Source organism: Falco punctatus, assembly GCF_963210335.1.
Source record: "Falco punctatus genome assembly, chromosome: 6".
Classification (NCBI taxonomy): Eukaryota; Metazoa; Chordata; class Aves; order Falconiformes; family Falconidae; genus Falco; species Falco punctatus.
In genome coordinates, this window is record NC_137585.1 from 51,232,228 (window position 1) to 51,259,910 (window position 27,683).

General features: G+C 38.7%; 2 protein-coding genes and 1 long non-coding RNA gene across 6 annotated transcripts in view; 1 reads left to right on the plus strand and 2 right to left on the minus strand.

Annotated features, from left to right (window-relative positions):
* Positions 1–27,683, minus strand: part of LOC308065402 — a 220,065-nt gene that overhangs the window by 46,325 nt on the left and 146,057 nt on the right. The gene's annotated exons all lie outside the window — the stretch shown is intronic.
* The window catches only part of TMEM117 (transmembrane protein 117), a 234,682-nt gene that overhangs the window by 16,534 nt on the left and 190,465 nt on the right, over positions 1–27,683 (plus strand). For 3 of the 4 annotated variants that reach the window (XM_080391332.1, XM_080391331.1, XM_080391330.1), the window contains exon 2: positions 78–382. In XM_080391332.1, coding sequence (XP_080247458.1) covers positions 106–382 — 277 coding nt within the window. In that variant the 5' untranslated portion in view covers positions 78–105. Of the gene's footprint in view, positions 1–77; positions 7,509–27,683 lie in introns of those variants that run through there. The other variant, XM_080391333.1, reaches the window with a different exon arrangement.
* The window catches only part of LOC308065399 (P2Y purinoceptor 1-like), a 32,109-nt gene continuing 7,529 nt past the window's right edge, over positions 3,104–27,683 (minus strand). Inside the window, exon 2 of the mRNA XM_080391341.1 lies at positions 3,104–23,175. Coding sequence (XP_080247467.1) covers positions 22,154–23,175 — 1,022 coding nt within the window. The 3' untranslated portion in view covers positions 3,104–22,153. The remainder of the gene's footprint in view (positions 23,176–27,683) is intronic.

Genomic DNA, 27,683 nt, shown 5'->3' on the forward strand with positions numbered 1-27,683 from the left:
TGTAGTGTGCAGGTATCTCCTAAGCTGTGAGAGTTCTGGGTATATATAACACTGTGCATTTGTGTCTTTACATACAGGCAAAGAACAGTTCTGCAGTATCTGAGGATGGATAAAGACTTCCGCTACTACTTCCAGCACCCGTGGTCTCGCTTAGTTGTGGCTTACTTAGTGATCTTCTTTAACTTCTTAATATTTGCTGAGGACCCAGTATCTCACAGTCAGACAGAAGCCAATGTTATTGTTGTTGGTAATTGTTTCTCCTTTGTAACAAATAAATACCCTGAAGGAGGAGGCTGGATATTTCTGAAGGTGTTTCTGTGGCTGCTTGCCATTCTCACAGGACTGATAGCTGGGAAATTTCTCTTCCATCAGCGCCTGTTTGGTAAGTTACCTGATGAACCTACTGACTTCCTGATAATGGCTTTTTGACTTCTTCTCTTAGCTTTCTGCTCATTGCAATTTTGTAACCTTTGCTTTTGTAAGCTTTGCTTCGACTGTTTAGAGCTGTATAGAACTCGGTACATCAAAGCTTACATCACTGTGGAAATTAATGCCATGTCTACTTCTGTGAACATAATTTACAACAATTTCAGTCAAACAAAGCTAAAAATAGTGAAAGTCAACATATTTAAAACACTTGAGAGGCCAGTGCTTTTCAATATTATGAAAATACTCCTTTGCATCTTCAAAACCAATTTTTGAATCTTACGTAGTTTTCTCAGCAGTTTGCAGGTAAGGCTTTGTTCCTTGGGGCAGCAAGACTACCTGTCACCAAAAGTCACGTAAGTGGAAGCAGAGGCTATTAGTATTAGCAGAGCTGTGCTGAAGAGCTCCCACGTGAAAACAGGAATTCTAGAGAAGCAGGACCTGTCTGTCTCTTAGTACAAGAGTGAGTCAGTGAAATAGAAAAGTAGGAAATGGAAAAAAAAAATGACAGTAAAGGCTTTTGTACACAAGATGTGACTAAACTGGGGAACTTGCTGCATGTGAGCTGACTGAAAGGAATGGAATGACCCTGAATTAAATTCTCAGACTGAGAATTTAGATGTAAACATATAGAGATATAAAAATACCTGTCGATGTCTTAACTGAGTCATGTAGTAGATGTAGAAAATGTTGCATCTGAGGGCTCAAGGCTGTCTCTAAATTTTAGACATAAGTAGAAATCATGGAGAAGATTACTTCACTCCTGCCAGCTGCACTTTTTTTTTGAACAGCTGATTCTAGGTGTGTCATTGCTGGTCTAGGTGGACTAGTCCGGTATTCCTGTACTGGTAGGACTGCAGGATGGATGGTTACTGGAACACCTCGAAGCACATGAGCGATAGGCCATTTCCTTAGTCTGTCTTGTTCTATTAAGATAGAGAGAGAGCCACTATTGTTTCAATAAATCACATGTAAAGCTGTTATGTCAATGAATGAACTAGCAAAGCCACATTAAGAGACTTTTTTTTTCATACAGATTTCTCTTGAAGCACTTATTCTGAAAAATAGTTGAGCATCTTGATGGCTATTTGGTGGACATTTTACCATAATGTAATAGTAAATGTAAAATGTCCCCATAAAGACAACATTTTACCTTGATTCCTGGGCTCTGGAACAAGCACTGTCACAATAATGTTTTCAGTTCTGGCTTTCACAATCGAGGAATTATTTTGTTAAATTCAAGAAGGTTAGGGAAAAGTAATGAAGCTGATGATAAAATTGGAAAATAAGCTCTACAGTGAGAGTTTGAGAGGATAAAGGGAAGGTTAGTGGGTGACTTGCTCAAATCTGACTTGAAGGACAGAACCTTCAGTCCAGCAAATGTATTGCAAGGTCCAGTGCTTGGAAGTGGCAAATTGCCAGCACTTTTATTTTTTTATCTGAAAAGCTTGATAATCAGTGGAACAAGTTGTTATAGGATGTGACTTCATCAAGACGTGAGTATTTCTTTTGGGGAATATGTCCTAGTCTGACTACAGAGTAATTCTCTGTCTTCTGTCTAGGTGGGTTATTATGATAATTCCTTCGGGATTTATAAATGTATATCATAGATAGAACCTAGCTGAGCATAAATTTTAAAGTGGCTTGAATCAGCATTACTGCCAAAAGGAGAAGGTGTGCCCAGTCTTCAGTGTCTGCTGCTTCATGCCTTTGCGCAGTTGCTCAGTGAAACAGGATAGGGAACTTACCCACATGAGCCCTACCCATCTTCTATTTCTGTGAGGATCATATCTCTGATCATACTGATGTCAGTGGCAGCACAAAGATGAGATCAGCATTGGGAGGAAACTAACAGGGAAGAGGTTCCTACCTCTGATGGCAGTGCTGGTTTATGATATTTCTGGTTATGGTCTGGGGGACCAGTATGGGTGTAGGTACAATCCGATTTGAGGCCAGTCGCTGCACGTTAAGTTTTGTGGCAATTTGAGCCAATGTAGATCTGCCACAGTCCCACCCTCCTAACCCCAGCCACATTGTTTTGGTGCCTCCCTCGAGCCAGCACTGCTATTAGTGCGATGGAGCAGCGAGTCAGCTCAGGCAGCTCATCCCATGGAAAACCAGTTGCTTCTGCTGTCATCTAACAGCACCTCCGTGAAGTGACGTGTTCGCTTGAGCGCCGGTGCTGATTCAACGGCTGAGGACTGTGCAGCCAAGATAGCCCGGGGTCACGGCAGCCCTACCTTGTGTTGGCTCGAGTGCCGTGGGACTGCACCCACGCAGTGTGTCAGTGGAACTATGCTGTTGCTTGTGATACACCGCGAGCAGATGGCAGTCTGTGGGGCTGAGGAGCTGACTGTATTGCTGATTGATGTGGCTGTGCTAGCTGTAAACTAGCTGGTGTGGATAGCAATCACATAGATGACATGATGGTGGGGGTTTATGGCTTGAGTGTCTCTGGAAGCTTTGTACAGCCCGTGCTGAAATCTTTCCTGCCAGTCATTTACCATCTTAATGTCTTCACTGCCTTTTGTTGAGATCCTCAATGAGCATGCCCTCTGGATCTTCTGGCATCAAGCATGTCGTGAATTCACCCCTTTATTGTTTTTAATTTCCCTTTTTAAGTAGCTGCTGCTGCTGTAAATTTTTTTTCCTATTTAATCTTCCCCCCCCCCCCCCCCCCCCCGCCCCGTATAATTACTTTGAACCATTCTATTTTTTAATCCTTGTTCATGTACTTATTTTTTCCCTGCTAAATTATGTTTGTAGAGGAAATTGTGTCTGGTTGTTTTTTGTGGTCTGTGTATTAACTTCCTGCAGTCAGGAAACCAAATAGCACCAGTCAATCTTTCCCTGTCAGATCTTGGCTCACAGTGTAGGCTGCAAATTGAAATTGAAAAGGATTAGTCTGCACATCCCACTTTAGATGGAAGAAGAGTGGCAAGGATTTTCTTTCTCTGTGCCCTTCCTGCTCTTTTGTCCCTTGTCTTCTGTATTTCTTGCTGCTGAGTTTGCATATGAACTAGAAAAATAGTGTAGATACTACAACTATGTTGTAATACAGTTTACTGTCTGTGACAGCCAGTGTCATCTGATAGCCGTGAATGTCATGAACTATAAAAATAATAGAAACAATTTCAGGCATCTTATGTTTCTAAAAGTGGAAGGAGAAGGGTGCTGGAAACATTATTTAGTCTTCATCTCTCTGAGTTTATAGAGAGATAATGGGCTAGGTAAACTACATTGCTGAGAAGTAGAGATCTCGACTAGAGGACATGTAGGATGTTTTCCACTGATAATATTCATTGCAACCTTTGAACAGTTACCTCTTCAGGGACTCCTTCAAGATAGTGCTCCGGAATTAAAACAAGATTAGAAAACAGTTACATTTCTTGCCCTTCAGTCAAGAAATAACTTACTTCATGTGATAAACATCTCCCATGATAAATATTTCCAAGGAAAACAGCCTTTATCTAGTACATTCTTTATATCTTTACAGCATATGGTCAGAACAAATGGACTTTTAAAATTGTCTTTTGGCTGTTATCCACTATATTCTCTTGATTCATCACTAAGCATATCTTCTGTTTGGTTAGGTATTGTGTTCCGCCATGCTTTTTTTTTTTTTTTTTTTTGCAAGGGAAAATGAATGGTCATAGATGAATGTTGGAAGCTTGGGGAAATAAAAAATAAAGATACATACACTTGTTTTTTTTTTTGTTCTGCATGAGGGAGTTACTTGAGGCAGGGAAAAGTGGTAACTTCTTTGCATGTACTTAGAGATTTCTTGATTTATTTTCTGCTTTATTAAAAGCAGAAAGAGCTTACAAACTGACCCCATTTGATGACGCTATGCATTCAGAAAATGTATTCAAACCTTAAATTCCGACTTAAGATTAATTCCTGAATAAACTCTTGCACATTTTTCATATTGCTCTGAGTCACTGTCTGGAAATTAGCAGTGTTTAGTGTGTAGAAAATGTATGTTTTAATCTGCATCTTCTTAGCGTATGCACAGCTGCAGCACTCCATCCTCAGGCCCAAGTTCTGAGTTCAGTGGGAAGTTTTCTGGCCCAATGTTCAAACTGTGTGTTTTGCATCAATGTATATAAATATGGTCTATCATGTAAATTTAAAACAATGTTTAATTTTAATAGACTCTTAGCAGTATAAATAAATGGGAAGTATACTTGGAAAAATAATAACATTTTTTTCAGTCCAGCATCTTCGCTTTGGCTGTTTTCCATGTGTAGTAATCCCTAGTTTGTGCTGCGTATTAGACACATCATTTTTTCAAAACATACTTACTACAAAACATGCATGTGTCTACCTGCCCATTTTTCTGATGCTAAGTGATTCTAAAGACATACTAAAATCTGATTAAAAGCCTGTGATTGCAGAGACTGGATTTTATTGAATTGCCAATGAGTGTGCCTAGGCTTATATTTCTTAAGTTCCTTTCTAAATTATGTGGATGGAAAGTAAATATGTAATGCGTTATAAAAAATTATGCAAAACAAGATATATAGAACTAAAGCCATATTTATTAAAACGGGAATCATCATAATACGGCAAACAAATTAGAACTGTTGAATAAATGTGCAGTTTGATGGATTGCCCTCTTAGAAATGTTCACAGTATGCAGTTTGTTTAGAATTAAATGATAATCTGAGCTTCGTAGACACTGGAGTGAATAAATAAAGCAGTCATTATAGGAAATGTGTTGAGCTGTGGGTATACACCAGTGTTGCAAATTTTTTAATGGACAGTAGTGCCATGTTGGGACCAATTTCATGACAGACAGTTTCAAACAAAACACCCACTGAGGACCTGTTGTCTGAAAGCATGACTCTTCTTGTCAAACATATTATCAGGAAGGCTCTAAAAAGGTGTTGCAAACCTCTTACAAACAGACTCTTGTGTCTGCCTTTATGCTGAAAGTTAAAGTGTGTATCAACTGAAGCAATGAATATATGCAGTTTGCAAGAGGAATTTAGGCAGAATGGGATTTAGTCAGGATGATAGTGCACTACTTAAGAAAAGTGAATCTGTTATGCAGGTGACAAACAGGATAAATTTGTACAATAGCATGTATGTGATTAATTAATATGCTGATATATTAGGGGCCAAGTTAGTATAAAATTTGGGCTGTGACATTGCTGCTAGTACTGCTGTGGCATATCACTTTCATAGTGGTGCTTGTGCAACAACTAATGAACCAAATGTGATCTGCTTTGCCAAAAAAAAAAAAAAAAAAAAAAAGACACCCCCCCCCCACCCCCCCACCCCCCCCCACCCCCCCCGTGATAACATTTTTGCATGGTTGTTTTTCAGCCAGATTGTTTCCTGTTCTTGTTTGGTAGTAGTTATATGAACAGTTGTGCCACCATCTGTAAGAACAAATGATGGGTGTATGGCAATACTTGCATAAAAATTCTAACCTGATTGATAGAGCATATTTTTTGTTGTCAGCTCTGTATTTTATGTTACAGTAAGATCTGTCACTTAATACTCAGCAACTTTGTTCATGTTTTTTCTTTTCCATTGATGACTTAATAGAAAGCAACTAATGTGATAACCGGTAAAAAAATACTGTCTTCAAGAGCTGGTTGAGTATGAATTTCAATGATGATAATCAAGTTAATGCTGTTGGAGGCATTCAAGGTCTACTGTGATTGCTTTACAGTCAATTCACCTCTTTTGTTTCCAGTAAAATGTTGAAGAAATACAATAAGATTATTTTGGTCCTACAGAATGTGTGCCAAGGGGACAATCTAAGTTTGCTAATAATAACGCGCAAATGACTGTGAGCAAGCATTTCTGAGAGCCAGAATCCTCAACAAAAAAAAAAACCAAAAACATAAAAAGGGAGAAGCTCACAGCCAGCCACTAAATGAGTGCAGGCTCATCAGATTCCAGCTCTGGCACATTGCCAGTAATTAAGACGTCAGTTTAAAATAAACTCTACATCATTCATGAGGGAGACCACAAGTGACCTTTCAAATATAAATGAAAAGCATGCAAGTGACCTCCTAATTTCTTCTTTTACTCTTGTATTTTTAGCAGAGCCTTAACATCTTACTGCTTCCTCTCTTGAGGCTCGATGAGAAGACTGCCATCGAGTCTCCTCTTAGCGCTAGTTGTGGAATCAGTCTCATGCTGTGTTACCTTTCTGTAGTAAATTATAGACTTTAATTGGAGAGGTACACGTAGTAGCTACAAAAAGATTATTCTGTCTTCAGTGAAAGCTTTGATTGTGCTGGAGGTGCATATCCCATTCCCCAAGCAGCAGCTTGAGACTGCGAGAAGAGCTACATGTGTCATTATCTGTAACGGGAAGGCTCTAGAGAGTATTTAGCATCCAGTGACTGAAAACTAAAAATAAGTTCATTGCTACTTCATATTGATGTATCATCTCTGTGTTTTGATCTTTTTGATGTGACTTTCAGACTTTTCTTCCCATTTGAGACTGGGAGTGGAGTTTGGAATGATGCCTGCCACTTACAGGAATAATATCTCTCTGTTCCTTGATTTCAGAAATAGAAGTGAGCTTATTCCTAGCAGAAGCAGCCCGATGGGCATAGTGCAGGGGCAAATTTCTTCTATCCTTATTCCGTACAGTGAGGAGATGGAGAGGATGCGAGTGTGGGACATCACCTTGCCATGTGCCTGATGGTGAGCCCGGAGGAGAACGTGATCTCCTTGGTCATGCTGTGTCCCTTCAAAGGCTCCTTTAGGCTGTGAGAGTGACATGAAGGTCCTTCATGTACCAGACAGTATTTTTCTTTGTGTGATTGTGCTGGGACTCCAAGTCAGCCTGTGCGTCTGCTTTATAAAGTTATGTATTTCCTTTATGTTTTTTCTTTTCGTTCCAAATTGAAATAAACCCCAACATTCTGGGCTTTAAAACACTTTGAATACATTCTCAGAATCTGAGAACTACTTAGCAAATAGTAAGTGTGGCTTATGCATTTCTTACAGAAATCTTGACTATGGCAAAAATAAAAAAAAATAATTGGAAATGTACTTACAAACCAGAGTGACTTTTGAGGAGGAAGGATCAGTAATTGTTCCCTACGAGACAGGTAGGACAGTAACACAGTATTTCTAAATGTGATTCCTGAAACAGATGAGGCACATATCCTTATTTTAGATTGCTGGAAAACAGAGTTTTCTGCTTTCTTCTTCCTCTCTTTTCATCAGAAGGGGCACTATCGTGTTCCCCACTGAATAGCCCCTGCCAGGGGATGTCAGGGACAGCAGAGACCTTTCTGCTTTGAAGATTCACACTCTCCCAGGTGCCTTCCAGGGGCAGACTGGGCATCATGGTAGAGGCAGTAGCAGAGCCACAGAGCAAGGTGAACTGAGAGATGAACAGTAAGTACTGAGTAACTCATTGGAATAAGCAATGATCATGTGAAGCATTTACAAACAAAGGACTTCCCATCCAAATTTTCTCAAAGCTTGGTTTGGATAAAGCATTACAATTTCCTTTGTTTTCTAAGTAAGGTGAGATGTTCTTACCTGTCTACCATGTTTCACTCCAGAGACAGCTGCATTTTAGCCCTAAGCAAGAGTCAGTTCCGTCATCTATCACATGCCTACCTTTTAGGAATGCTGTAACATCTAACTCACAAATAGCCCTCAGTTGTTATTGCCCAAGCACCAGGATGTAATGGTTCCTTGGTGCTGTTGTGAAGGCCTCATTAGAACTGACTTTCACTTTGTGTAGTCATGCAGCAGCAGCATCTCTGCAGCACAGCCTTGGACCAGATGACTACATAGGAGTTTGGGAGCAAGACTCTTATTTTGAAATTTTCAAATAAAAATGCTGATGGTAATTTAATGATGGTTATTATGGTATTGTAACGATGACAGTGATAATTAGAAAAATGCTAAGTGTTTTCCTATTTGGTATAAATATCCAAAAACATTTAACATGTTTAAAGTGGTGTCCTCCTTTAAGCTCAGCAAAGCAAGAATTTAAGATTTCTTAGATTATATATCTAAATAAAGCAGCATAAAATTTATTTACTAAGATATGAGTTAAAAATCACAAGCTACAACCATGTTTTCATGTTTTGCACATTGCCTTATCTGCATTGATAGATACATCTATCAATCACCTGGAATGATAAAAAAATTATCTTTAGCATATTCAATTTGTCCATTGAAGAAGTTATAGCAAAGTACCTGATTTAGATGTGATTATCAGCTATTTAGTATTATGAACTATAAGATGTTAAAATATTACAAACTTTATAGGTTAAACCAGTGATGCTTCTGGCTCCATACCTGACAGTAGCCAGCTGTGGATGCTGAGGTAAAGGTATAGGAATAGGGTAGACTGTACTGGTAACTCCCAGAATAATTTCCCAGCCCCTTGCTATTTGTTAAGAATTCAAACAAAAATATGTCTATTTTTATATGCCTTTGATAGTCATTGTGAAGACAAATTATAAATGTAGTTAGCAGTAGTCTTTATTCCAGCCTATCTGTTACTAAGAAGGAAATCCTTCTCAAATAAACTCATAAACTCCCAAATTTACCAACTCCATCCTCCTACTTCTGTTAAGTTACTGGGAAATTTGTTGGGTTTGGCCGTTTGTCTGAAGTCCAGAAAAAATAAAGTGGTTAAAACCAAACTTTTTGTTGAAAAGAGGCAGATTCTTCTGCTGAGGTCTTTCTGTCTTTTAAAATGCCTTGAATTCACCTTCCATCTGCAACACTTGGGTATGATCTTTCAAAGTGGACAGCTGCTTAGAGCTTTGTAGGCTCACTTATGCACATGTTAAATAATGTTTTCTATTTCTGGGACATGGATGCAATGTGTGTCTACTATGAAGCAGTCTTTCATTTAAAACAAAGAAGAAACTAAAATTGTACAATATTCAACCAAAGTCAAGCATGCTAAAAAAATTATGAAAATGAGAATTATGGCAGGGAGAAAGTAAAGGGATGAGGCAGGATCAAGTAAAATATTCCTAGAGAGTTAGAACAGCAACAATATTCAATTTTGGTTTACTTGGGAAAAAGGGAAAAGGCCTAAAAATTGAGAGATCACAGCTGTAACTAATAAAACCCCACAAATACCCTAGCTGCCTTGCTAATCTGTGGTCATAGATGTAAGTGACAAAAATATGGATCTTAATTCACTCTTGGCAGTGTAATGAGCTGGAGGTATAGAAAGTGAAGGAGAAACTGAGATCTAGTATTTTATGTGGAGCTCCTGTGGAGTTCCTGACCTGGGGAATGCAGGGCTTAGCACAGCGTTCAATTTTGTATCACTTTCATATAGCAAATAAGAATGTAAAGTCTTTGCAAATAGTTTTTTCCATGCCTTCCTCTTTGCTTGATGTTCTTGGTACATACCAGCTTAGATTACTTTGAAGTAGTTTGGGGCCATGCACATCTCATGTGCCTCCTCTCTGTGGCAGCCAAAGGTGGAGGAATTTTTATCTAAATTGGAGGTCACTTCTGTATGACCTGTCTAAATTAAAGCAGTAAAACGGGAGTACTGCTCTCTTGAGGACATCTACAGATTTCCATCTCTTAGGTTACAGATAAAATCCCAAACTTTTATTGAGACTGTGTTTCTGATTGCCATGCTAGTGGCACATACCAGAATGAACACAGGCATCAGTGGTCATTTCAGAGCCAAGGTACACTGCAGCACTGCTGCCTGGGCAGGGTTGGCCTACAATGTACCTGAAAAAGTCTTATCCTCAGCACTCTGCCAACTATAGAGAGCCAAAATGCTTTTCATCTCAAATGTTATGGTTTTGTCACACATTTGCTGCAAAACTCTCATGTGGTGTTGTGTCCTCTGGTGGTAATTCATAAGTTTTTGTTCTTTTGTTTCCACTGATACTGTACAAGTTCCTCTCCATAGATCAGCTACTCCAGACAAGACTTTTCCCCTGGAACAGTTGCCCTATTTGCTGCAGAGCACAAGTTCTACACTCATCTTCTCCTGTGGGTAGTGCCCTGGAAATCAGATTGATACCTGATACAGTTACAGTAGAAGACCAAAACTAAGAGTAGGAATTTACACGTTATTTACACAGGGGTATATTCTATGTAAGTTTATATTAAATCCCTCTTTTTCATTTTAATACTTACAAACTTTATCCCTCAAGAAACATGCCATAAAGCCATCTTACACTCTTCTGTCTTGTTGAGCGAAGCAAGTTAAGCCTGTTCTAGCCATTTCCTTGGTGTGATGTATTATGGAAAGATGAAGTCCTTCAAAGACCACTACCTCAGAGAAGGAAGAGCAAGTGTATTACTAAGTATGTCAGTGTCACTTAAGTGTCTTTGGCACTATGAAAGGCACTATTCACTTTGCGGCTGAATAATTCATACGATTTGAAGTTGAACTCCTTTATAACTGGATGTCTAAAGGAGTCTCAGTGGATATTTTGTGACTATTGTGAATGCCTCAAGACAAGATTTATGGTTATTTTTTAATACATAAAAGATGTACTGAATGTTGCCTAATAAGATACTCCAAAAATAAACGCAACTTCAAAATGAGTGAAGACTTTTTTGACTCTGTTGAAGAGGTCTGAATTCCTTACTCTGAGAGGGAAAGGATCATCCTCTGAAAGAGCTGAAAGTGTTCAGCAGTAAAACCAAGGAAGCATTCCATAATCACAAGGAAACAAGTGCCATGTACTGTTTTCTGTGTCTGTGCCTTGTTAAGACACTAGTATCTCAGGGTGTAGGGCTCCTTTTTTGTCTGTTTGAAGGTTAAGATGCTGTGAATAGTCATTCTGCACGTAAAGCATTCTGGACCTGAAAGCTGCATCATTGACATGTCTTATTGTTTCTCTTTTTCTTAGATCCTGAGCTATATAAATTATCATCCATCTAAGAGCGGACAGATACACTTTAGAGGTAGAATTCTTTTCCACAGTAGCATCACACTTCCCAGGGAATAGCCTTTTGCCATATTAATGTATAGAGGTGGGTAGAAGAGGCTTGCATCCAGAACAGTTCACCAGCACCTTTCTCCTTTGATTATTTCAATTTTGATCATTCAGACCTGTCTGGTGAATCAAATTCTATTTGAATAGTCTCTAAGCTTAGTTAGCTTCCCTCTTGCATTGGCCCCTGCAAGGTTCTCCAGGGGAGGACTATACTGTGCTTGCTTCCTATGTGATACTGAAATTTGGGAAAGGCCACGTGCGTGTTTCCTTACCAGCAGGAAGCTTTTCCCTGAGGGCTGACCGTCGTTTTTAATGATTTAAACTGTTCGAATTGCATGGTGACTTTCTTACTTCACCCTCTCTCAGTGAAAATATCCTTTCTAGTGACTGTTGTCTGAGCTAAAAGAGCAGATGAAATCTAGGCTCTCAAAGTATGCCCAGACATTGTGTTCCTTGGTGGTCCCTTTCAGACTTTGGCCAAAGTTTACAGCTAAGAGTCAGAATCTCACCCTAGCTGGTCAGTCCATCCTCTTTTCCCCTTTTCTTACCAAAATCTTACCCAATCCCAGATGACACAAAACTTAAAACTCTTCAGATGTTGTGCAGGCTGAAGTTTTTTATTAGAAAAGCGATTATAAGATCATTATAAAATATAAAAGCAATTATAAAATTATTATAAGAGCCATTTCATCTCTCAGTTAAGGTTTTTATTGTATATGCAAAGAGCTTACAGAGGCAGCCTGTGTGTACCCAAGGGTTATCAGAGTGCCCTTCTGGGTATCAAACCAAATATTAACTCGTATGAGGCTCGTACAAGATTGTGTATGAAATACAAATTATTGATCCTTGAATTTCCAGATGCAGTTTGATGGTCCTGATACTGTTGGTGTGGAATTGATGTAGATCATATGCTTATGTTTGTAGGGTTGTCTTACAGCTTTTTTTGCTGTTGGATTCTCCTTCTGCCTTCAGACTTCAGACAAGCATGCAAATGTCTCCCCAGGTATGCATCCTGCCCTCAGTTACTCCAGGAACGGGTTTGGTGGACTTGGCAGTGTTAGGTTTACAGTTGGACTTGATCTTAAAAGTCTTTTCCAACCTAAATGATTCTATGATTCTATGATTCCAAAACTTACAGAAACTGTCTATCTTTACAATATGCCAGCTCCACCACGGTTTCCATGCCTCCAGCATTTCCTTCCAGCAAAACTGACCGGAGTCCTGCTCAGCTGGGGTTTGGATTTATCGAGAAAATGTGTGGTAACATCTGTTATTCTCATGCTGTGGTAATGGTTATAGCATCTGAGGTCCTGCTGTTGTATAACGGGGGTGGTTGTTGCAATTACAGTCTGTGTAAACAACTAGCCAGAACCACAGTTATCAGAGGAAAATTGGCTTTGAGAAGCAATTCAGACAGAAATAATTATCTATCGACAGAGGAGCACCTTCTAGTGGTGTTGAATGAATATGGCAGCAGTCAAACAGTTACCTTCTCTAAACGAGGAGACATAAATACGCTAGGCAAAGAATAGTAATGAGTACTTCTGTACGCTTTTTATGATTATGTTGATAATTCATTTAAAAACAAAGGAAAACCCAAACCTGAGTAAAGAAAGCATATATTTGGAAAAATCAAAACATTTTTCAATTACAGTACTCCCCCCCTGCCAACCTACTAGTTTACTAGATGTTTATGCGCTCACTGTGAAATGGTATTTTTATGTGTTCTACTGTGGAAGCTACCCACACTTTGGCTTCTTTTATTAATGAAAATTTGGGTTCATTATATACCTGATTTAGCACCGAAGGAAATTTGCTATGCAATTGTTATTTCGTCCATAGTTTCACAGATGGTTAACACAGTTTCCCCATCCAGTGTATTTCTAGTAAAGATACATTTCTCGACATAATTTGCCATGGTTACTTTTACAAATAACATATAATAAAATTATTTAAAATTCAGTTTTTCAAAATAACTACTAAATAGAGTGGATGTGGTGGTTTAGCTGATACTGTGGATTTCTGCTCTTTCAATTTGTATGTGGTAAATAATCCTTTCTGAACACCATTACATCGTGTACATAATACAAATGAATGATGTGCTATTTCTAGAAAGGCAAATTAGGAATAATGAGCAATGCTTAATATTGTGTCATTGCAGGAGATTTGTGCATTAGTGGAAGCTATCTGTACAAAACAGGTATTCATACTCAGATTTTCATGGGGTACCTCTGAATTTTGCAACTGTGTGAAAAAAAAGTCAAGTACAGAAAGTCCAATTTGCAAGTAGTTGAAAGAAGAAATAGCTATAATTCTGCTTTTAAATCCTGCAAACGTAATCCTGTGTTGTCAAAGTAGGAAACTTCATCTTTTTTTCCTGAAGACATTTTTCACCATTTGGAAACTTCAGCCCAAAGTTGAAGTAGGTCTTCCAAATGTGTTAACCAGTGACAGCTCATTCTGTATCAGTTGTTTTGGTTATGCCATGATGAAATAGATTTGTTGAAACAGCTGGTATTTTCGCCTCCTCTGTCCTATGGTAAAGGGACAGCAAAGGGGCCGTAAGACAACTGGGGGGGCAATGTTAATGGAGTTTTGTCGACTGCTTCTGTGACAGTGGGCACCGCATTCTGCAAAATATTGCAGGTGCCACACAGTCACTTCCTAGAAGTATGACTGCCTAACCCTAAGGCTGTTTTGAGTTCTGGTAGAACAGTAATCAGCTTTCCTATGTAAGATCTATGCAGCTTGCAGCACATACCAATACTTACACAGGACTTGATTAACTGATTGTATCCCTTTTTGCTGCTCAGTCAGGTGTCTGTCCGGATGCATATACAGCTGCTAGTTGAGAAGTATATAGCTTATGGAACAATAGTTTTCATCAAGTCTAAAAAATGCACAGGTCTAAGCGTGTACCGCTGTATTTCACTGCAGGCTAGAGAGCTGTTTTGCTTGTGACTGGGATGTATTTCCTCTTGGTGCCACAACATCAGTTCTTCACTTTGTCTTGTGAATGGGAAACGCAAACACACCCTGTAACCCCCAGGTTCCTGTTTGTGCACTGCGGGGTTTAGTTACAGTGTCCAAAACAGACAGCATAGTTGCAAATATTTATTGAAGACAAGAAATAAAACAAAACCCATGCTTGATCTGTACATACTGAGATGAAATCAGTGTCTCTGGTCAGGATTTCTTTTTTTTCTGCATACTTTATGCCTCTGATTAGAACTAGAGAAAGGGAACCTGGTGCATGGGAGCGCTCATCCACTCAGGGGGTCTAGACAGAAAATAGTGTATGTTGATCTTGACCAGGAATTAAAATGATCATTATTTCACTTCCTTTGAGACACAATTTCTTTTTGTTAGAACACCTGCTATCTCCTGTATTTGACTGATCAAGTGACTACTTTTTTGCCCTGAGGAAATGTAAATCTCTTTTCTCTTTTCCCTCTGCCAGTCTTTGATGGCTCAGCATGCACACTTAGCAGTGACCCTTGCATTCCCTGCATTCAGTCCCAGAGACAGCATTGCTTGCCTTAGTCCCATAGAAAATCTCTGGCAAAGCTGGTGGTCAAATCTACATCTCTTTTGAGTTCCAGTTCAGCACTGGGGTTAGTTGTGGGTGGCTGCTTTCTGTCAGTCTCCACTTTATGTGTTTGACAGAAAGGGGCTTTGCTCATTCAAATCAGGCTAAAGGTTTATTGTGCATATTTGCTATTATTTAAACATAGTAAACTATTTACGGATAAACATATTCATCTATGTTTATATTTTTATACGTTTACATTACAATCAGGTTTGCAATTTACTGTGCCACAATACTGCATTTTGGACTACTTACTAGAATGAACATTTGTAAACCTGTAGATGCTCCTAGATGGATAATGACAAAATCTGCTTTGTTTTCTGACTCAAAAATGCTTTCTAAATGTTTATTTTAAAAGGCTGTGTGGTAGATAGATTGTAAGGAACTCTATTTACTGTTAGAAATAAGCTTGTGAGTCAGTTTCACTGTAGTTTCAGGAGAAAAAAACAAACAATATAGAAAAATATTTTGACAAGTTATTGCAGAGTATCACTAAACTGGTAATGAAAAACAGAGATTTAAACAATGCCCTTCAGAGTTCAGCATTATATGGGATATAAATACTGCTATGTTTCTTTTACCTGCTGTGAAACTTGTTTTCCAACGAATTCAAAGAAGAAAAATGTAGTTTCTGTAAGCACTACATATAAGATGCTGAGACATTGTAGCTCTGAATTTGAAAAAAGGAGGAGGATCATGAAATTGCTTGTGTAAGTCTGGCAGTTTTTTAAAAATGCTAAAAATTCTTAAAGGATAAAGAATACAAAAGTATAATTAATACTTACATGCTCTCTAACCAACTTTTCTTTTGTTACGCAGTGAGGACTTCTAAAGAGAGAAGATTTTTTCCACATTCATTTTATGTCCTGGGATACAGTCTCATAGAATTAAAAAAAATCTACACCTCAAGAACAAATGCGTTAGCATTTTCTGTTGCTAACGCAAGGTTTTCAGATGCTTCCCTACTAAAAAATGTTCTAAAACATTATAGGAAATCAATATCTATTTTTACAAGTTTCCTTTTAACTACATCAGCACAATTGTCTAAACCTGAAGTAATAACATCAGTAAGAGTAAAGTCTATAATTAAAATTGTATGTTAAATCTGTACAGTGGAAATTGACAGATGCAGAAAAATTCAGAATTAAGCCTGCCTACACCCTATAATTCTGGCATAGCTTTAAGTCTTCCCACATTATCTGCATTTTACAGTATTTTCGCAACAGCAGCTCAAGGTATTGCATCTAGGTAACAGTAAAAACATTAACGTAAAGAGGGAGATGTGGTGCCTGTATGAATCCCCTGCAACATTCGGTACAGCAGATGGCACTGACCGATACCACCCTGCTCTTGGTTGCCTTTGGGTAATCCATTAAGAAAATAAAATGTCAGCCCTTTCCTTGCAGCAGCAAAAGTCCATCTTCCTGTTCTTATTGAATGAGAAAAAGATGAATGTGCAGTCATACAAGATCATAAAAGTTGACTGTGTATTCTTATGAAGATTTGTATTTCAATTTTTTTTTTTCCTGTAAGAGATGGCAAGTGGTCTTTAAAGTCTATGTGGCATTTTAGAGGAAGGCAGGGTGCAGTACATTTCTCCTGCATTTGCTCACCTGCGGTTTCTAGTTCAGACCAGGCCCTTGAGACAACCGAAATCAGGTAAGAGAGGCTGCACAAGAATCCTGATGGAAAGACAGCTGGCTACTAATGTCGGTCTTCTGACCAGTGTTGGCTGGACTGGTGGGAAACTGGAGATCCTAGGTTCCCATTGCCCTAGAACACGATGTACTTTGCGAGGACATCACTTTTTTAGCTAGGTGAGTAGCTGAGACCTTGACTATTACATTTTGTGACATTAGGCTGCATTTTATCTTAGACTGCAAAAGCTGAGAGCTGATTAAGGTTCATCTTTCCCAGCTGGAGGAAGCCCCATCCGTGCTGAGTCATGTGGAGAGGAAGGGACCGAGCTGGTAAGCGCTAAGTTGGGAGAAGGACTGAAAAGAGAGCTTGCGGGGTCACAGAGGTGTTAAGTCCCCGCACGGGGGGCAGCACGTCCCATCACCTCTGGGTGTGGGCTCCAGGCACAGTGCAGGGAGACTTGGCAGCCCTGAGATGTGGATGTTTCTCTAAGGCAGGAGCAGAGAAGCTACATTTCACTGCAAAGCGGATGGTGGACTTAGCCACATTGCCTGCCTCTGCCGTGGTTCCTCCAGGTGTAGAATCAGAATCTTGGCATATTTTTTCTTCTGCCTAAATTTGTCTTTCCACTGATGAAAGCAGTGTACAATGGTGAAGTATTTTTAACTGCCTTATGGGACTGTTTGTCATAGCTTTTTGCCAAGTGAGGTGTTTCTGAAGCATGGGAAAGAAAAACTTTGACATCAGAATACATTAATTTATGTATATTGAGAGAAACCCAAACTTTCAGGAACATTGGAAGAATTTCATTTAAAAAGGGTGAGCTCGTGTCTTAATAAGTGTAAAGATTTCAGGCTGTTTGTGAGACGGAAGTATTACAAAGGCAAATGGGGAACAGTGGATGCATAAAGATGGCTTTCCTTAGAAAGCAGCTTTGGGACATTTGTAGCAAAATTCAACTTAGAGAGGTTTGTTTTAATGAGTTTTGGTTATAAACCAGTCCTGAATTTACAGTAGTGAATGAGAAAGTTGTTTCTCTAACCACAGCTGATCACATAGATAAACAATCAAATCTTTCAGACCATGGTCTATTTTGTATTCATCTAGTATATGACAGAAATGTCCGTCACTATAGTATCTCAGAATCTGGGAATGATACGGCAGTGAAAGCTACACATATCTTGCAGTCAATTTTATAAGCTAATACATCATTACAACATTCAATAATATTTTCAAACTCATTCTAATAGTTGGGCATTTAATTGGATACCATGTCCTCAGATTTAATCCAAACAATGATCTGTGAGAAACCAGTATTGCAGCATACTTGTCACAGTAGAGGATGCTGACTTTGGCTCTTACCTGTTTATTTTATTATTCACTTACTGTAGCAAAATTGAATAATTTTTTTAAATTTTGTTTATGTCATTCTATCCAGAGACTATTATAATAAAACATTTTAGGAGCATGTATTTCCAGATAAAAATATGACCAAGTAAATACGAACAGATGTCTTGTGCCTTTTAACTCTGATTTTGTAGAAAACCTTTGATTTCAGTCAGGAAAACATTAGCATTAGTTCAGCCTAGTTGAATGAAAATGCTTTTAAAAGGTGTGTTTAATTGATTATAGATCACTCATGAACAGGCAAACAAATGTTTAGAAGCCTTGTCAGCTACTAGGGTGTATTCACAGCTGAGTCCCATGAGGAACATGAATACCTTAGGGTAAGAGAGGGAAGGATTTTTCCCGAGTTTTGTGTCCTGAAGGTGATTTTTAAAGCTTACCCAGTGCCTTTAGACTCGCCCCGGTGCAAGACATGTTGTGCAAGATGCCCAGGCAGGAGAACAGGCAGTAAGGGCACTGTAACACATATATTTTTTGTAGGAATGCACCCATCTTGTTTTTTCCCTTCTGTTCTTCATTATTTGGGATGGGTTGGGAATAATCCTTTCAGAAGCATAAGGTGGTTGGTTTGCTTTTCCTTCTGCTTTTTCTCTTACGTGTGCAAGTACCTTGGGACCTCTGTCATAGATGGCTTTATCTATAGAAGATTAATGAGCTTTATAGGATTGTATGGACCCTGTAGGATTGCATCCAGCTACAGAAACAGAAACAGAAACAAGGATTTACTTTTGTAACACAGTTTATACAATATTTTTCTTTCAGTGGGGCACAAAAAGGAGCAATGCAGAAAAATGGATTTCACTAGAGTTTCAAACAGTTTGTCCCTTATTCTGCAGGTGAGCCCTGACAGTGAAAAGAGAGCTAGGACACCCCCCTTACTTAGTCCTACATAAGTGAACTAGAGGAGTCTCCAGCTTGCTCCTGCTTGTTCCCAGCAAAGAGTTTAGAGCAGGGCTACCATCCATGCTGCCTGTATCTCTTGCTCATATTCTTGAGGGTCAGGGAGGATCAAAGAATACCCAGCAGAAGTCAGTATCATCTTGATACATACTATTTTGTGGCAATTTTTATCTTCTGAGTTGGCTGAGATCTGTATTCTCCCCTGTGAAAGTGAGCCCCTGCCTGTTTGCTTCCCTGGTCCTTCCCTGGTCACTGGCACAGCACAATAAGTGGCTCCTTAATACTCCCCCAGGGACATGGTGGCAGTTACTGGCATTGCTCCATCATGTGTGCCCTGGACCACGCAGCTCTTTGGTAGGGTGATGCTGACAAAAGCTTTTAATTTTGCATCTTTCTATGTGAGTATACTGCATAGTTCAGTCACACTGAGAATATAAATGTCATTATTGTTCAGTTGAATGTGTTTTATGGTCTGATTACCTGACCAGAATGAAATTTCTCCCTAGCTTTCTTTAAGTCAGACTCTCACGTTGGCTTTAAAGCATTTCCTTACTGTTGCCTTAGTGGTTTTTTTTTACACACTGAAACACAGGCAGAGAAACCCTAGACTTTGCTTGAGGATCTCTGCAATCTGCATTAATGCTGCTTGCGAAAGGCATTGCATATGAGTCGGGGAAGGGTTATCTGTGAAGCTTTTTAATCGTGTTCATCTTGAGCTCACTGGAGGCTTTCAACCCAATCTTTAATTGAAATATTTAGTTTTATATATTATTATTATTACCAGCTCTGGGTACTTGTGAGCACAGGCTGCATTCATAGGTGTTACAAAGGCAACACTTTCAGAGGAAACAATTCCAATTTTTTCCAAAATGAAGAAGTGACTTTGATAATGTTTTTCAGAATTTCTTCTCAGTTGAATGCTTCTTTCCTCAGTAACAGCAACAGATCTTTCTAATGATACTTGCTTAATATGTAATAGCAACATCAACATCTATATAGTAGATATTAAACACTGAGAATAAAATTACCTGAACAGAAAACCAACTGTTTTGCTATTTAAAATCTCTAGAAAATGTAGAGAAGTTGCTGTTGTAAGTCATTGCTGTCTCTCCTGGAAAAGCTCACATATTAGAAGTCCTGACAGATAAAACCTGAGAATCTGTGCTTCCCAGTGGTGTAAAGTTGTATTTTCTAGCCCAGGACTGCAGTGAGTTTTCACGTTTATTTTTCTGTCTGGCAAAGTGTATTTTGATTTCATATTGAATTTTACCCAGCCCAAACACAAGACAAATGAGCTTGCTGAAAAGCAATACTGAGGTGGAGAAAGGAGGGAGAAGCAGTGTATCTGTACCTTTAAAGATAGATTGAAAGATAAAAATGGCAAGTGTTTGTTTTTGGAAATAGCTTACTGTTTACAGTCTTGGGTGGTTGGGAGCAATAAACTCATTTAGCCTAGAGATTCACACTAATGCCTGCTGCTCTATCTTTTTTCATGCTGAGAGCACCTTTGTCATTAAATGGCATTGACATAGTTTCTGTATCAGTCTGAGATGTAAGTGTGTATTATAGTAGGTAACTGCTGATGGGTGCCTATCCATGGATTAAAAAGCTCTCTCTCTTAAGGAAGCCAATGCATTGTTAATAACCCTGTCATGTTTTCAATGGACAATTCATGCATAAAAAGAAAGATGAATATTTTTCTTTTAAAAGAAGGGAAATTATCAAGGGGAAAAGGCAGCACTTGCAATAAGGTGAGTACATTAACTCCCCTGCACTGAATATAGCCGCGCAATAATGCTTCAGATCTTGTGAATTTGCTGGTGTATCCAAACACATGTAAAGTGTTTCAGATTATCAGGACCTGGTTCTTCATCACAGTTGCAGACAATTAAAATCCACATAGTTCTAAATATTATATATACATATATATTTACTCAGTACAATTGAAACATACAACAAAAGAGATATAGTGCCCATGTAGAATGGAATGATTTTCACATAGAGATATGTGAGGACCAAATTATATTAAAAGTATGGAAATTAAAGAAATAAAATACTGTACAAAGGATATTGAAAGTAACTTATTACTAGTAACTTCTGAAAATAAAGTTAACATACTCACTGATACATGGGCTTTTATAATTAACAAGGTAGTGTGTGGCACTTGGCCAGAAAGCAGGTCATCAGGTGGTTGATTATGGAACATGATTATTTTGCCCATACAATGTGTTGAAAGAACACGTATTTAATAACTTTTGAAGGTGGATGTTCTGATGACTATATGTTGTGCTGTTTTGATTAAAATGTACCTTAGACGGTCTTGAAACTGTGATGCTAAGACCCTAAATGAACAGGAGAAGAAGCAGTCCTGGTTAGCAGCATCTCTTATTTTTCCTGCAGCTCAGCCACCTCTGTATTTCAGAACTTTTCCTGTGCACATTTCTTCCTGTTGATGAGTTCAGAGTTCATGGCAGAACCACATGCTTCTCTGAAGCAGGACACTTAAGAGAAACAGCTGTAATTGCCATGGATTTGAGGGACACCACCAGTGTGCCCTGCCTATTGGTTTGGAACCCTGCTGCCTGGGGAAGACTTAACAAAGCTCAGATCCATGCTTGTTTGCTTCTTGAGCAGATTCACTGTGGCTCTGATTATCCTCAGGGACTTTATCTTACTATTTATTGTTTGTTTTGTTTGTTTTCGGAAATGTGCTGCACTTACCCAGGTTAATGAGGTTCTGCTGGCAGTGTCAGTGGAACTCTAGTGCAAGCAGCATTAAAGTGAAGTACTTGCAGAAAGCTTCTCTGCAAATGCTCAAGAAGTTCAGCTGTAAGCATCATGATTATTATTAATTGCACAGTACAGTCACAGCAGCACTTACAAACATATGAAAGAATGATTAACAGAAACTATAAAAAGGCTTCTCAACACTGTGTGCTCTTAATCTTACTGTATTTTTCTGGGCAAGACTTAAAGCAGCTACCTAGAACTTTTCTTCATTGTTCATTCCATGTTGCATGTATATACAGGTAACAAGTGCTATTTTGCAATAATTTAAGGTATATTTATGATAAGAACATTTAAAATGCCAAATCTGTAAGCTGGGAGTTGCTAGTGGGTTTTTTTTGCATTTTTATTCTGCATTGCTGTGTATTCTTGCTTATTGAAGAGATTGCTGTGCAATACAGGAGACCAAATTCTAAACGGGTCTAATGACACAAAGCCAAATGGGCAGTGGGAGATGCAGGTCTTTGTAGACTGATGTTCAAGTCATTGTTCTTGGGGACAGAGTGCTGTCCCTTACCCTTCCTGTCAAACAACAGCAGCACTGGCATTTGGGGTGACATTTTATACTTTTAATACTTTGATAGAATGTCTTATTTGCTACTGTAAAAATGATTGGATCAAGGCAACTGTTGATGCTGCAGATGATCTCTGTAACTTTATAAATGGCACTTAATGTGCTTATGTTCCCACAGGGTGGTTGACAATTAATTCTGTAAGTCAGTATCACCATCATCATAACATGATAAGGTATGAAAGAAACAGCAAACACAATCATAGCAGCTGATATCAGTAACAGAGGTCTAACAAGTCTGTTCCTTCTTTGTTGACGTTTACTGAGTTGTATTAATGCTTTGAGAGTCAACATATAGCATGTAAAGATGACTGTGACTGGAATTAGGAATCTCAGTACCATCTTGGAGAGTGTGAATGGCACTGCAAATTGTAAAGGTCCTTCAGTGCCGTCCAGGGAATCTATAAAGTCATGTTGTCTTCCAGTTGCCACTGTGTAGTAGATCTCCGGCATCGATGCAATCACTATGAAGATCCATACACCAATGGTACAAAACACGGCCTTTCCTTTATCCCACCATGTTAATGAAGTGATAGGATGGACAGCACCTACATATCTGTCAAAACTGATGAGTGTCAGGAAATAGACACTTCCATAGATATTAATACTGAAAAATAGTCTTATGATGTGATAAAATGCTTGACTGGAATAGGCAGCTAACTTCTGGAGACTGTAATATACTGAAAAAGGTGCCATGAGAGTCCAAGTAAAGTCACACAGTGACAAATTAAAGAGAAATATGGTATTGGTAGTCCATGTCTTCATGCAGTACACATAATGTCGTAGTGCAAGTATATTGCCTAGAAATCCTACTAATAAAGTGAAAAGGCAAAGCAGAATCAGCAAATAACAGTACCACTCCAGCTTAGGATTTCTGTTGCAAATGAGAATAATGCATGTACCATTCATCATCTTTCCATGGAGCATGCCTGAAGGGAAAAGAGAAATGAACAGGTTTTAAAATAAAAATTGAATTAGATGCATTCAATTTAAAATTCAAAACTTTTACGTTAAATCCAGTATGTTTGAACTGGCAAAAGAATTCAGAATATGGTATATACAAGCTCTTTTCTGTCTGTAAAAAATGTAAATTCCAAGTAGGTTAACACTTAAAGCTTACTCTAGAGCACCAGCACAGGCAGATCTTCATGAACTTTTATCCAAACTTTTATATTCCTTCCTCTCTAATGTTTAGTGTAATGTATGATAGATGAGAGAAAAAAACACACACCCTCAATCACAGCAGCATCCCCTTGCCCACTAATGTATCTATCTTTGGAAGAAGCAGAGGAGAGGACAGGAGGACAGGAATTGCCCATGCTCATTCCATCCTTGTTTTGATCACCAGCAGTATCCATACTGTGCCTAGAGACACGTGTAATGGGGGCAGCTGTGCAGTGGGGCTGTCACTGAGATCCAGAAGACAGCATCAGAACAAATCATGATGAAATCTTGCTTTTGGTGGAGGCCACCGCAACTTTTCCATCTAAACTGCTGGACAAACTATTTCCCTCCACCCCCCCACCTCCCTTGTTCTTTGGCTTTTGTCTGTAAATTAGTGTCCCAGGCCAAAAGCATTGTGCTTGTGGTAGGGTTAGAGAGGGTTCATTTTGTCTCACTCTTTATGGCCAGGGTTGTATCAATGCCCATTATGGAATATCTGGTATATAGATCTGCAGCGTGTTTTTCAAAGCAAGGTTTTTGTGCTTGTAAAGTCTTACATTTAATCCCAATGATTTTGTACTCCTAATAAAAACAAAATAAAGACTGAAATATTCTGCCAGAATGAGCTGTCCCAACTGTAGTTTTTTATGTTTCTAGAACCTCTCTCCAAACGATACAGCAGATGCCAAACCGTTAGGTCTGTCCAAGTAGGAACTTCATGAGGGTCATCCAAATCACCATTTATAGATCAGGGTCCACTACAGTGCTTCATGGGATAAAGCTTTACTCACTACTTATACTTAGAATGGAAGAAAGGACTTTTTCAAAATGTTACTGACTCCTTGAAAAATTTTCAAACAGCTTTGACCATTAAGTTGATAGTAGTGGTTTTCTTGAAAATAATGTTTTGCTTTCATGTCACCCTTAATACAATATGACTTTTCCAAAGGTATGTTCACAGACATATGTCAAATTATAACAAACACAAGCTACAGTGAAGACCGGCTAAATAGAGACTGCATTATTGTGCTTTGCAAATGTATAGTTCACCCTATAGTGAAATGACAAAAAGCTAGTTCAGAATGTACTCAATGAAATTAGGAAATGTGGTCGTATCTCTAGAAGCTCAGCAACAAAAGCAGTCACATGACTTTCCAGAAAGTGAATATGGATAGAAAGCCATCTGTTGTACTCACAGGTGGGGAATGTTTGCTCTCTAAATGTATTTTGTTAAGTATTGCAGCAATGTACTTTAACCTGGGGTACCTGTACTCATTCTCTTTCGCTACTCTTCTCCATAGCCTTTGTGAATATAAAAAATGACACAGACTTTGTGCAATTTTTCTCTTCAGCTGAATTTTATAAGATATCCCTGTAAATTCTTTAAAATGTAGCCACCCTAATAAGTACAATACTGTTAAGCAGGATTTTCTTATAACGTGTTCAATTAAAAGGGCTTTGAATATGTATAGGAAAGTTATCTTTTCCTACAGTCCTCTTGGCTAGAGGTCATGTGCTTTGAATGAAGTTGTATTTCCTACCTCTCTGCTTTCCTTTTCAATAATTACAAATGAAAGCACTGAACACTTGAATCCAAGTCATGCAGGCAGTATCCGTAAGCCCTAAATGGACTATGAAGAGCATGTCCATAGCTGCATGAAAGAATTGTAATGCCAGGTTCTGGATCTCCTCAGGCTCCTGGAAGAGGACTATAGGGAGGTCTGAATGGAGGTGGGCAGACAGCTGTGCTGCCTGCTCCAACGTGCTGTAAGTTGGCTGGATAAAGCCTGGATGTGTAGCCTTGTAACTGCGTCAGGGCAATTACAGACCTGAGCTAATAAATCCCCTATCCCCTTCATCACCTTCAGATTACTGGACTGCATGCAGGGTTGAACTGTATGAGTTTAGTTATGTAGCTGGAGGGGCTGGAACTGCACAGCTGGGTAAAGTGCATTTGGAGCTTAGAGAGTCATTAGAAGATGTGTATTTGTGTGGGCATTTCCTATGTGTCTACCTTGGGATTCATATTTGAATTTTCTGAAATATTCTTAACATCTCCTGTTAATTCTTTGTATCAGTACATCTTAGAGGCTGTAACCAAGACTAGATTCTTGAAACAGTGTGCTTTGCAATTGATGTGACTTCCAGGGTGGGCACAGGGGAACTGGTGCAGAGATAAAAAGAAACTTTCCCGAGGTAACATAATAAGCAAGAGAAGAACACAAGGAGTTTGGCCCTCAGGCCAGTGCTGTAACATTAATTTCTGGTCTTCCATCAGAAGAATTTGAAACCTTGTACATTCAGGACCCAGTTTCACTGCATGTGGGAATACAGGCAGCACGCCCTGCTATGTCCTCAGGCCATTGGAGCCACCCTGGTGTCCAGCAGATCCACATATGTGCTGTAATGATTTTCAGAAGTGACTTTTTTTTATATCAGACAACAGCAAGTTTTCCGTCTACCATCTTAGCACCAGCAGAATAACTGGAGCTACGGGATATGACTAGATCATCTTCACAGTTCAAGTTCAAAATTTTGCATCTGTCATTTAAGAAACCTTACTCTTTCTTAACATTGCTGTATTCAGTACTAGGTCCACGCAGTCTAAACAAAGCCAGCCAACACACATACGCACATCTCAGCAGTGGCAGAATGAGCAACAGCGCCGTGACATTATGCTGTGACAGATGAGGAGTTGCATATGTTGTTAGTGCTCACTAAGAACAGACTTGCCAGACTTTGATGAAAGTAGGATTGGGTTTTCAAGGCTAAAAAATACTTCAGATTCATTGAGATTAGATTTTCAGCTGAACAGTTTCAGACTATGATGGAGATGGCCATGAACATTAAATGGATAGAAAGAGCAATCACATGATGGAGCATCCAGAATTAAAGGACTACCTCTGATTTGTTGAAGGGCTTGATATTAAAGTGTTACACATATGCCTAGGAAAGGGTTGAAGTTTATGGGTACACCCACTCATAATTAAGACACGAAAGCATGCTAAATTCATGGGTAAGAATTTTATTTTTTGCTTGTTTCTGCTTCTGCAGTCTGATGAATCCAACCCATCTTATGCACTGTGAATCTAAAGATGCTAGAAAAGTTCTAGTTTTTAAAAGAAGTGACCTGTTTGATTGACTTTTTGTGTCTCCCTTTTGGGCTGTCTCTTCTTCTGGACCTCAAAGAAATATGGCTTAGAGCTGTAACTCTCTGGCAATGAGTATCTACAAGCTCCTTTGTCATTAACCCCGGTAGCATCTGCACGCTGTTACAGAAAGTCAGCTGGGTTCCAGCTGATGAGCTGATTTACTGCCTGGTTTGTTGCAGGGGAACAAAAAGTTTCTACTACGCTGTGTTCCCCTTGTACCTGGGACGTGGCCTCCAAAGCCTTGGAGCAGAGAGAAGACCTTGTTTCAGTAAAAAATTACTTTTTGAGGAAACTTCTTTTGAAGCTAAGAAACGCTGTGTCACTGTAGTTATTCATGTGGCATTTAACTTGTTCCATTAGGTTTTTATTTAAAAAATACCTAATTGTATGTATAAATCTATCCTAGGAACCATATTCTTCCCTGTCATACCTGTGGGGTCTTTTGACATTTTTAACAAAGTTTTTATAAGTGATTGATTTGGCCTCAAAAAAAGATTAGAGTTAACAGCTTATTTTATGTAATTTTATCCATCTCTACTCTCTTTGCCCCTTGCTCCTTTTTGCTTCCTGTTCTTTATAGTAGAAGCCCTAATTTTACACGAACCATTTTATTTGTTGGGATTACTCTGAGAATTTAATTTGTCTGTTTGCAACTGTATTTTAATCTGGTACAAATCTGTTCCAGTTACCAGATAGGTTTTCCAAATTTCTGACTGTTCACACACTGATATATTTTTGTTCCATGTGCTTTCAAAGTGTCTGCTTTTAGCTCATTTTATCAAATTAATAAAGTGTAAAAAAGGAATTCCTAGGTTTTGTTATAAAAATACCAAGCACTATTTGCAATTTTTACTTTAACACCTTACTTGTTAGGTAATCATATTATGCATTCCCTTTTTACGTTCAGCTGAATTGATAAGAAGGGATATATAATGCAATATGAGTATTAAGTGGAGCATTAAATATATTTTAATTCAAGTGCATTTAGCATATTATACATACTAGTACAATGGGAACAATAAGTAATATACAGCAGCATTTGTATGCTGTTAGGTAAGTAGATTGTGCTAACATCCAATTCCTTTCTTTTTAATGACTCAATCGATATTGTGATTAAGCTA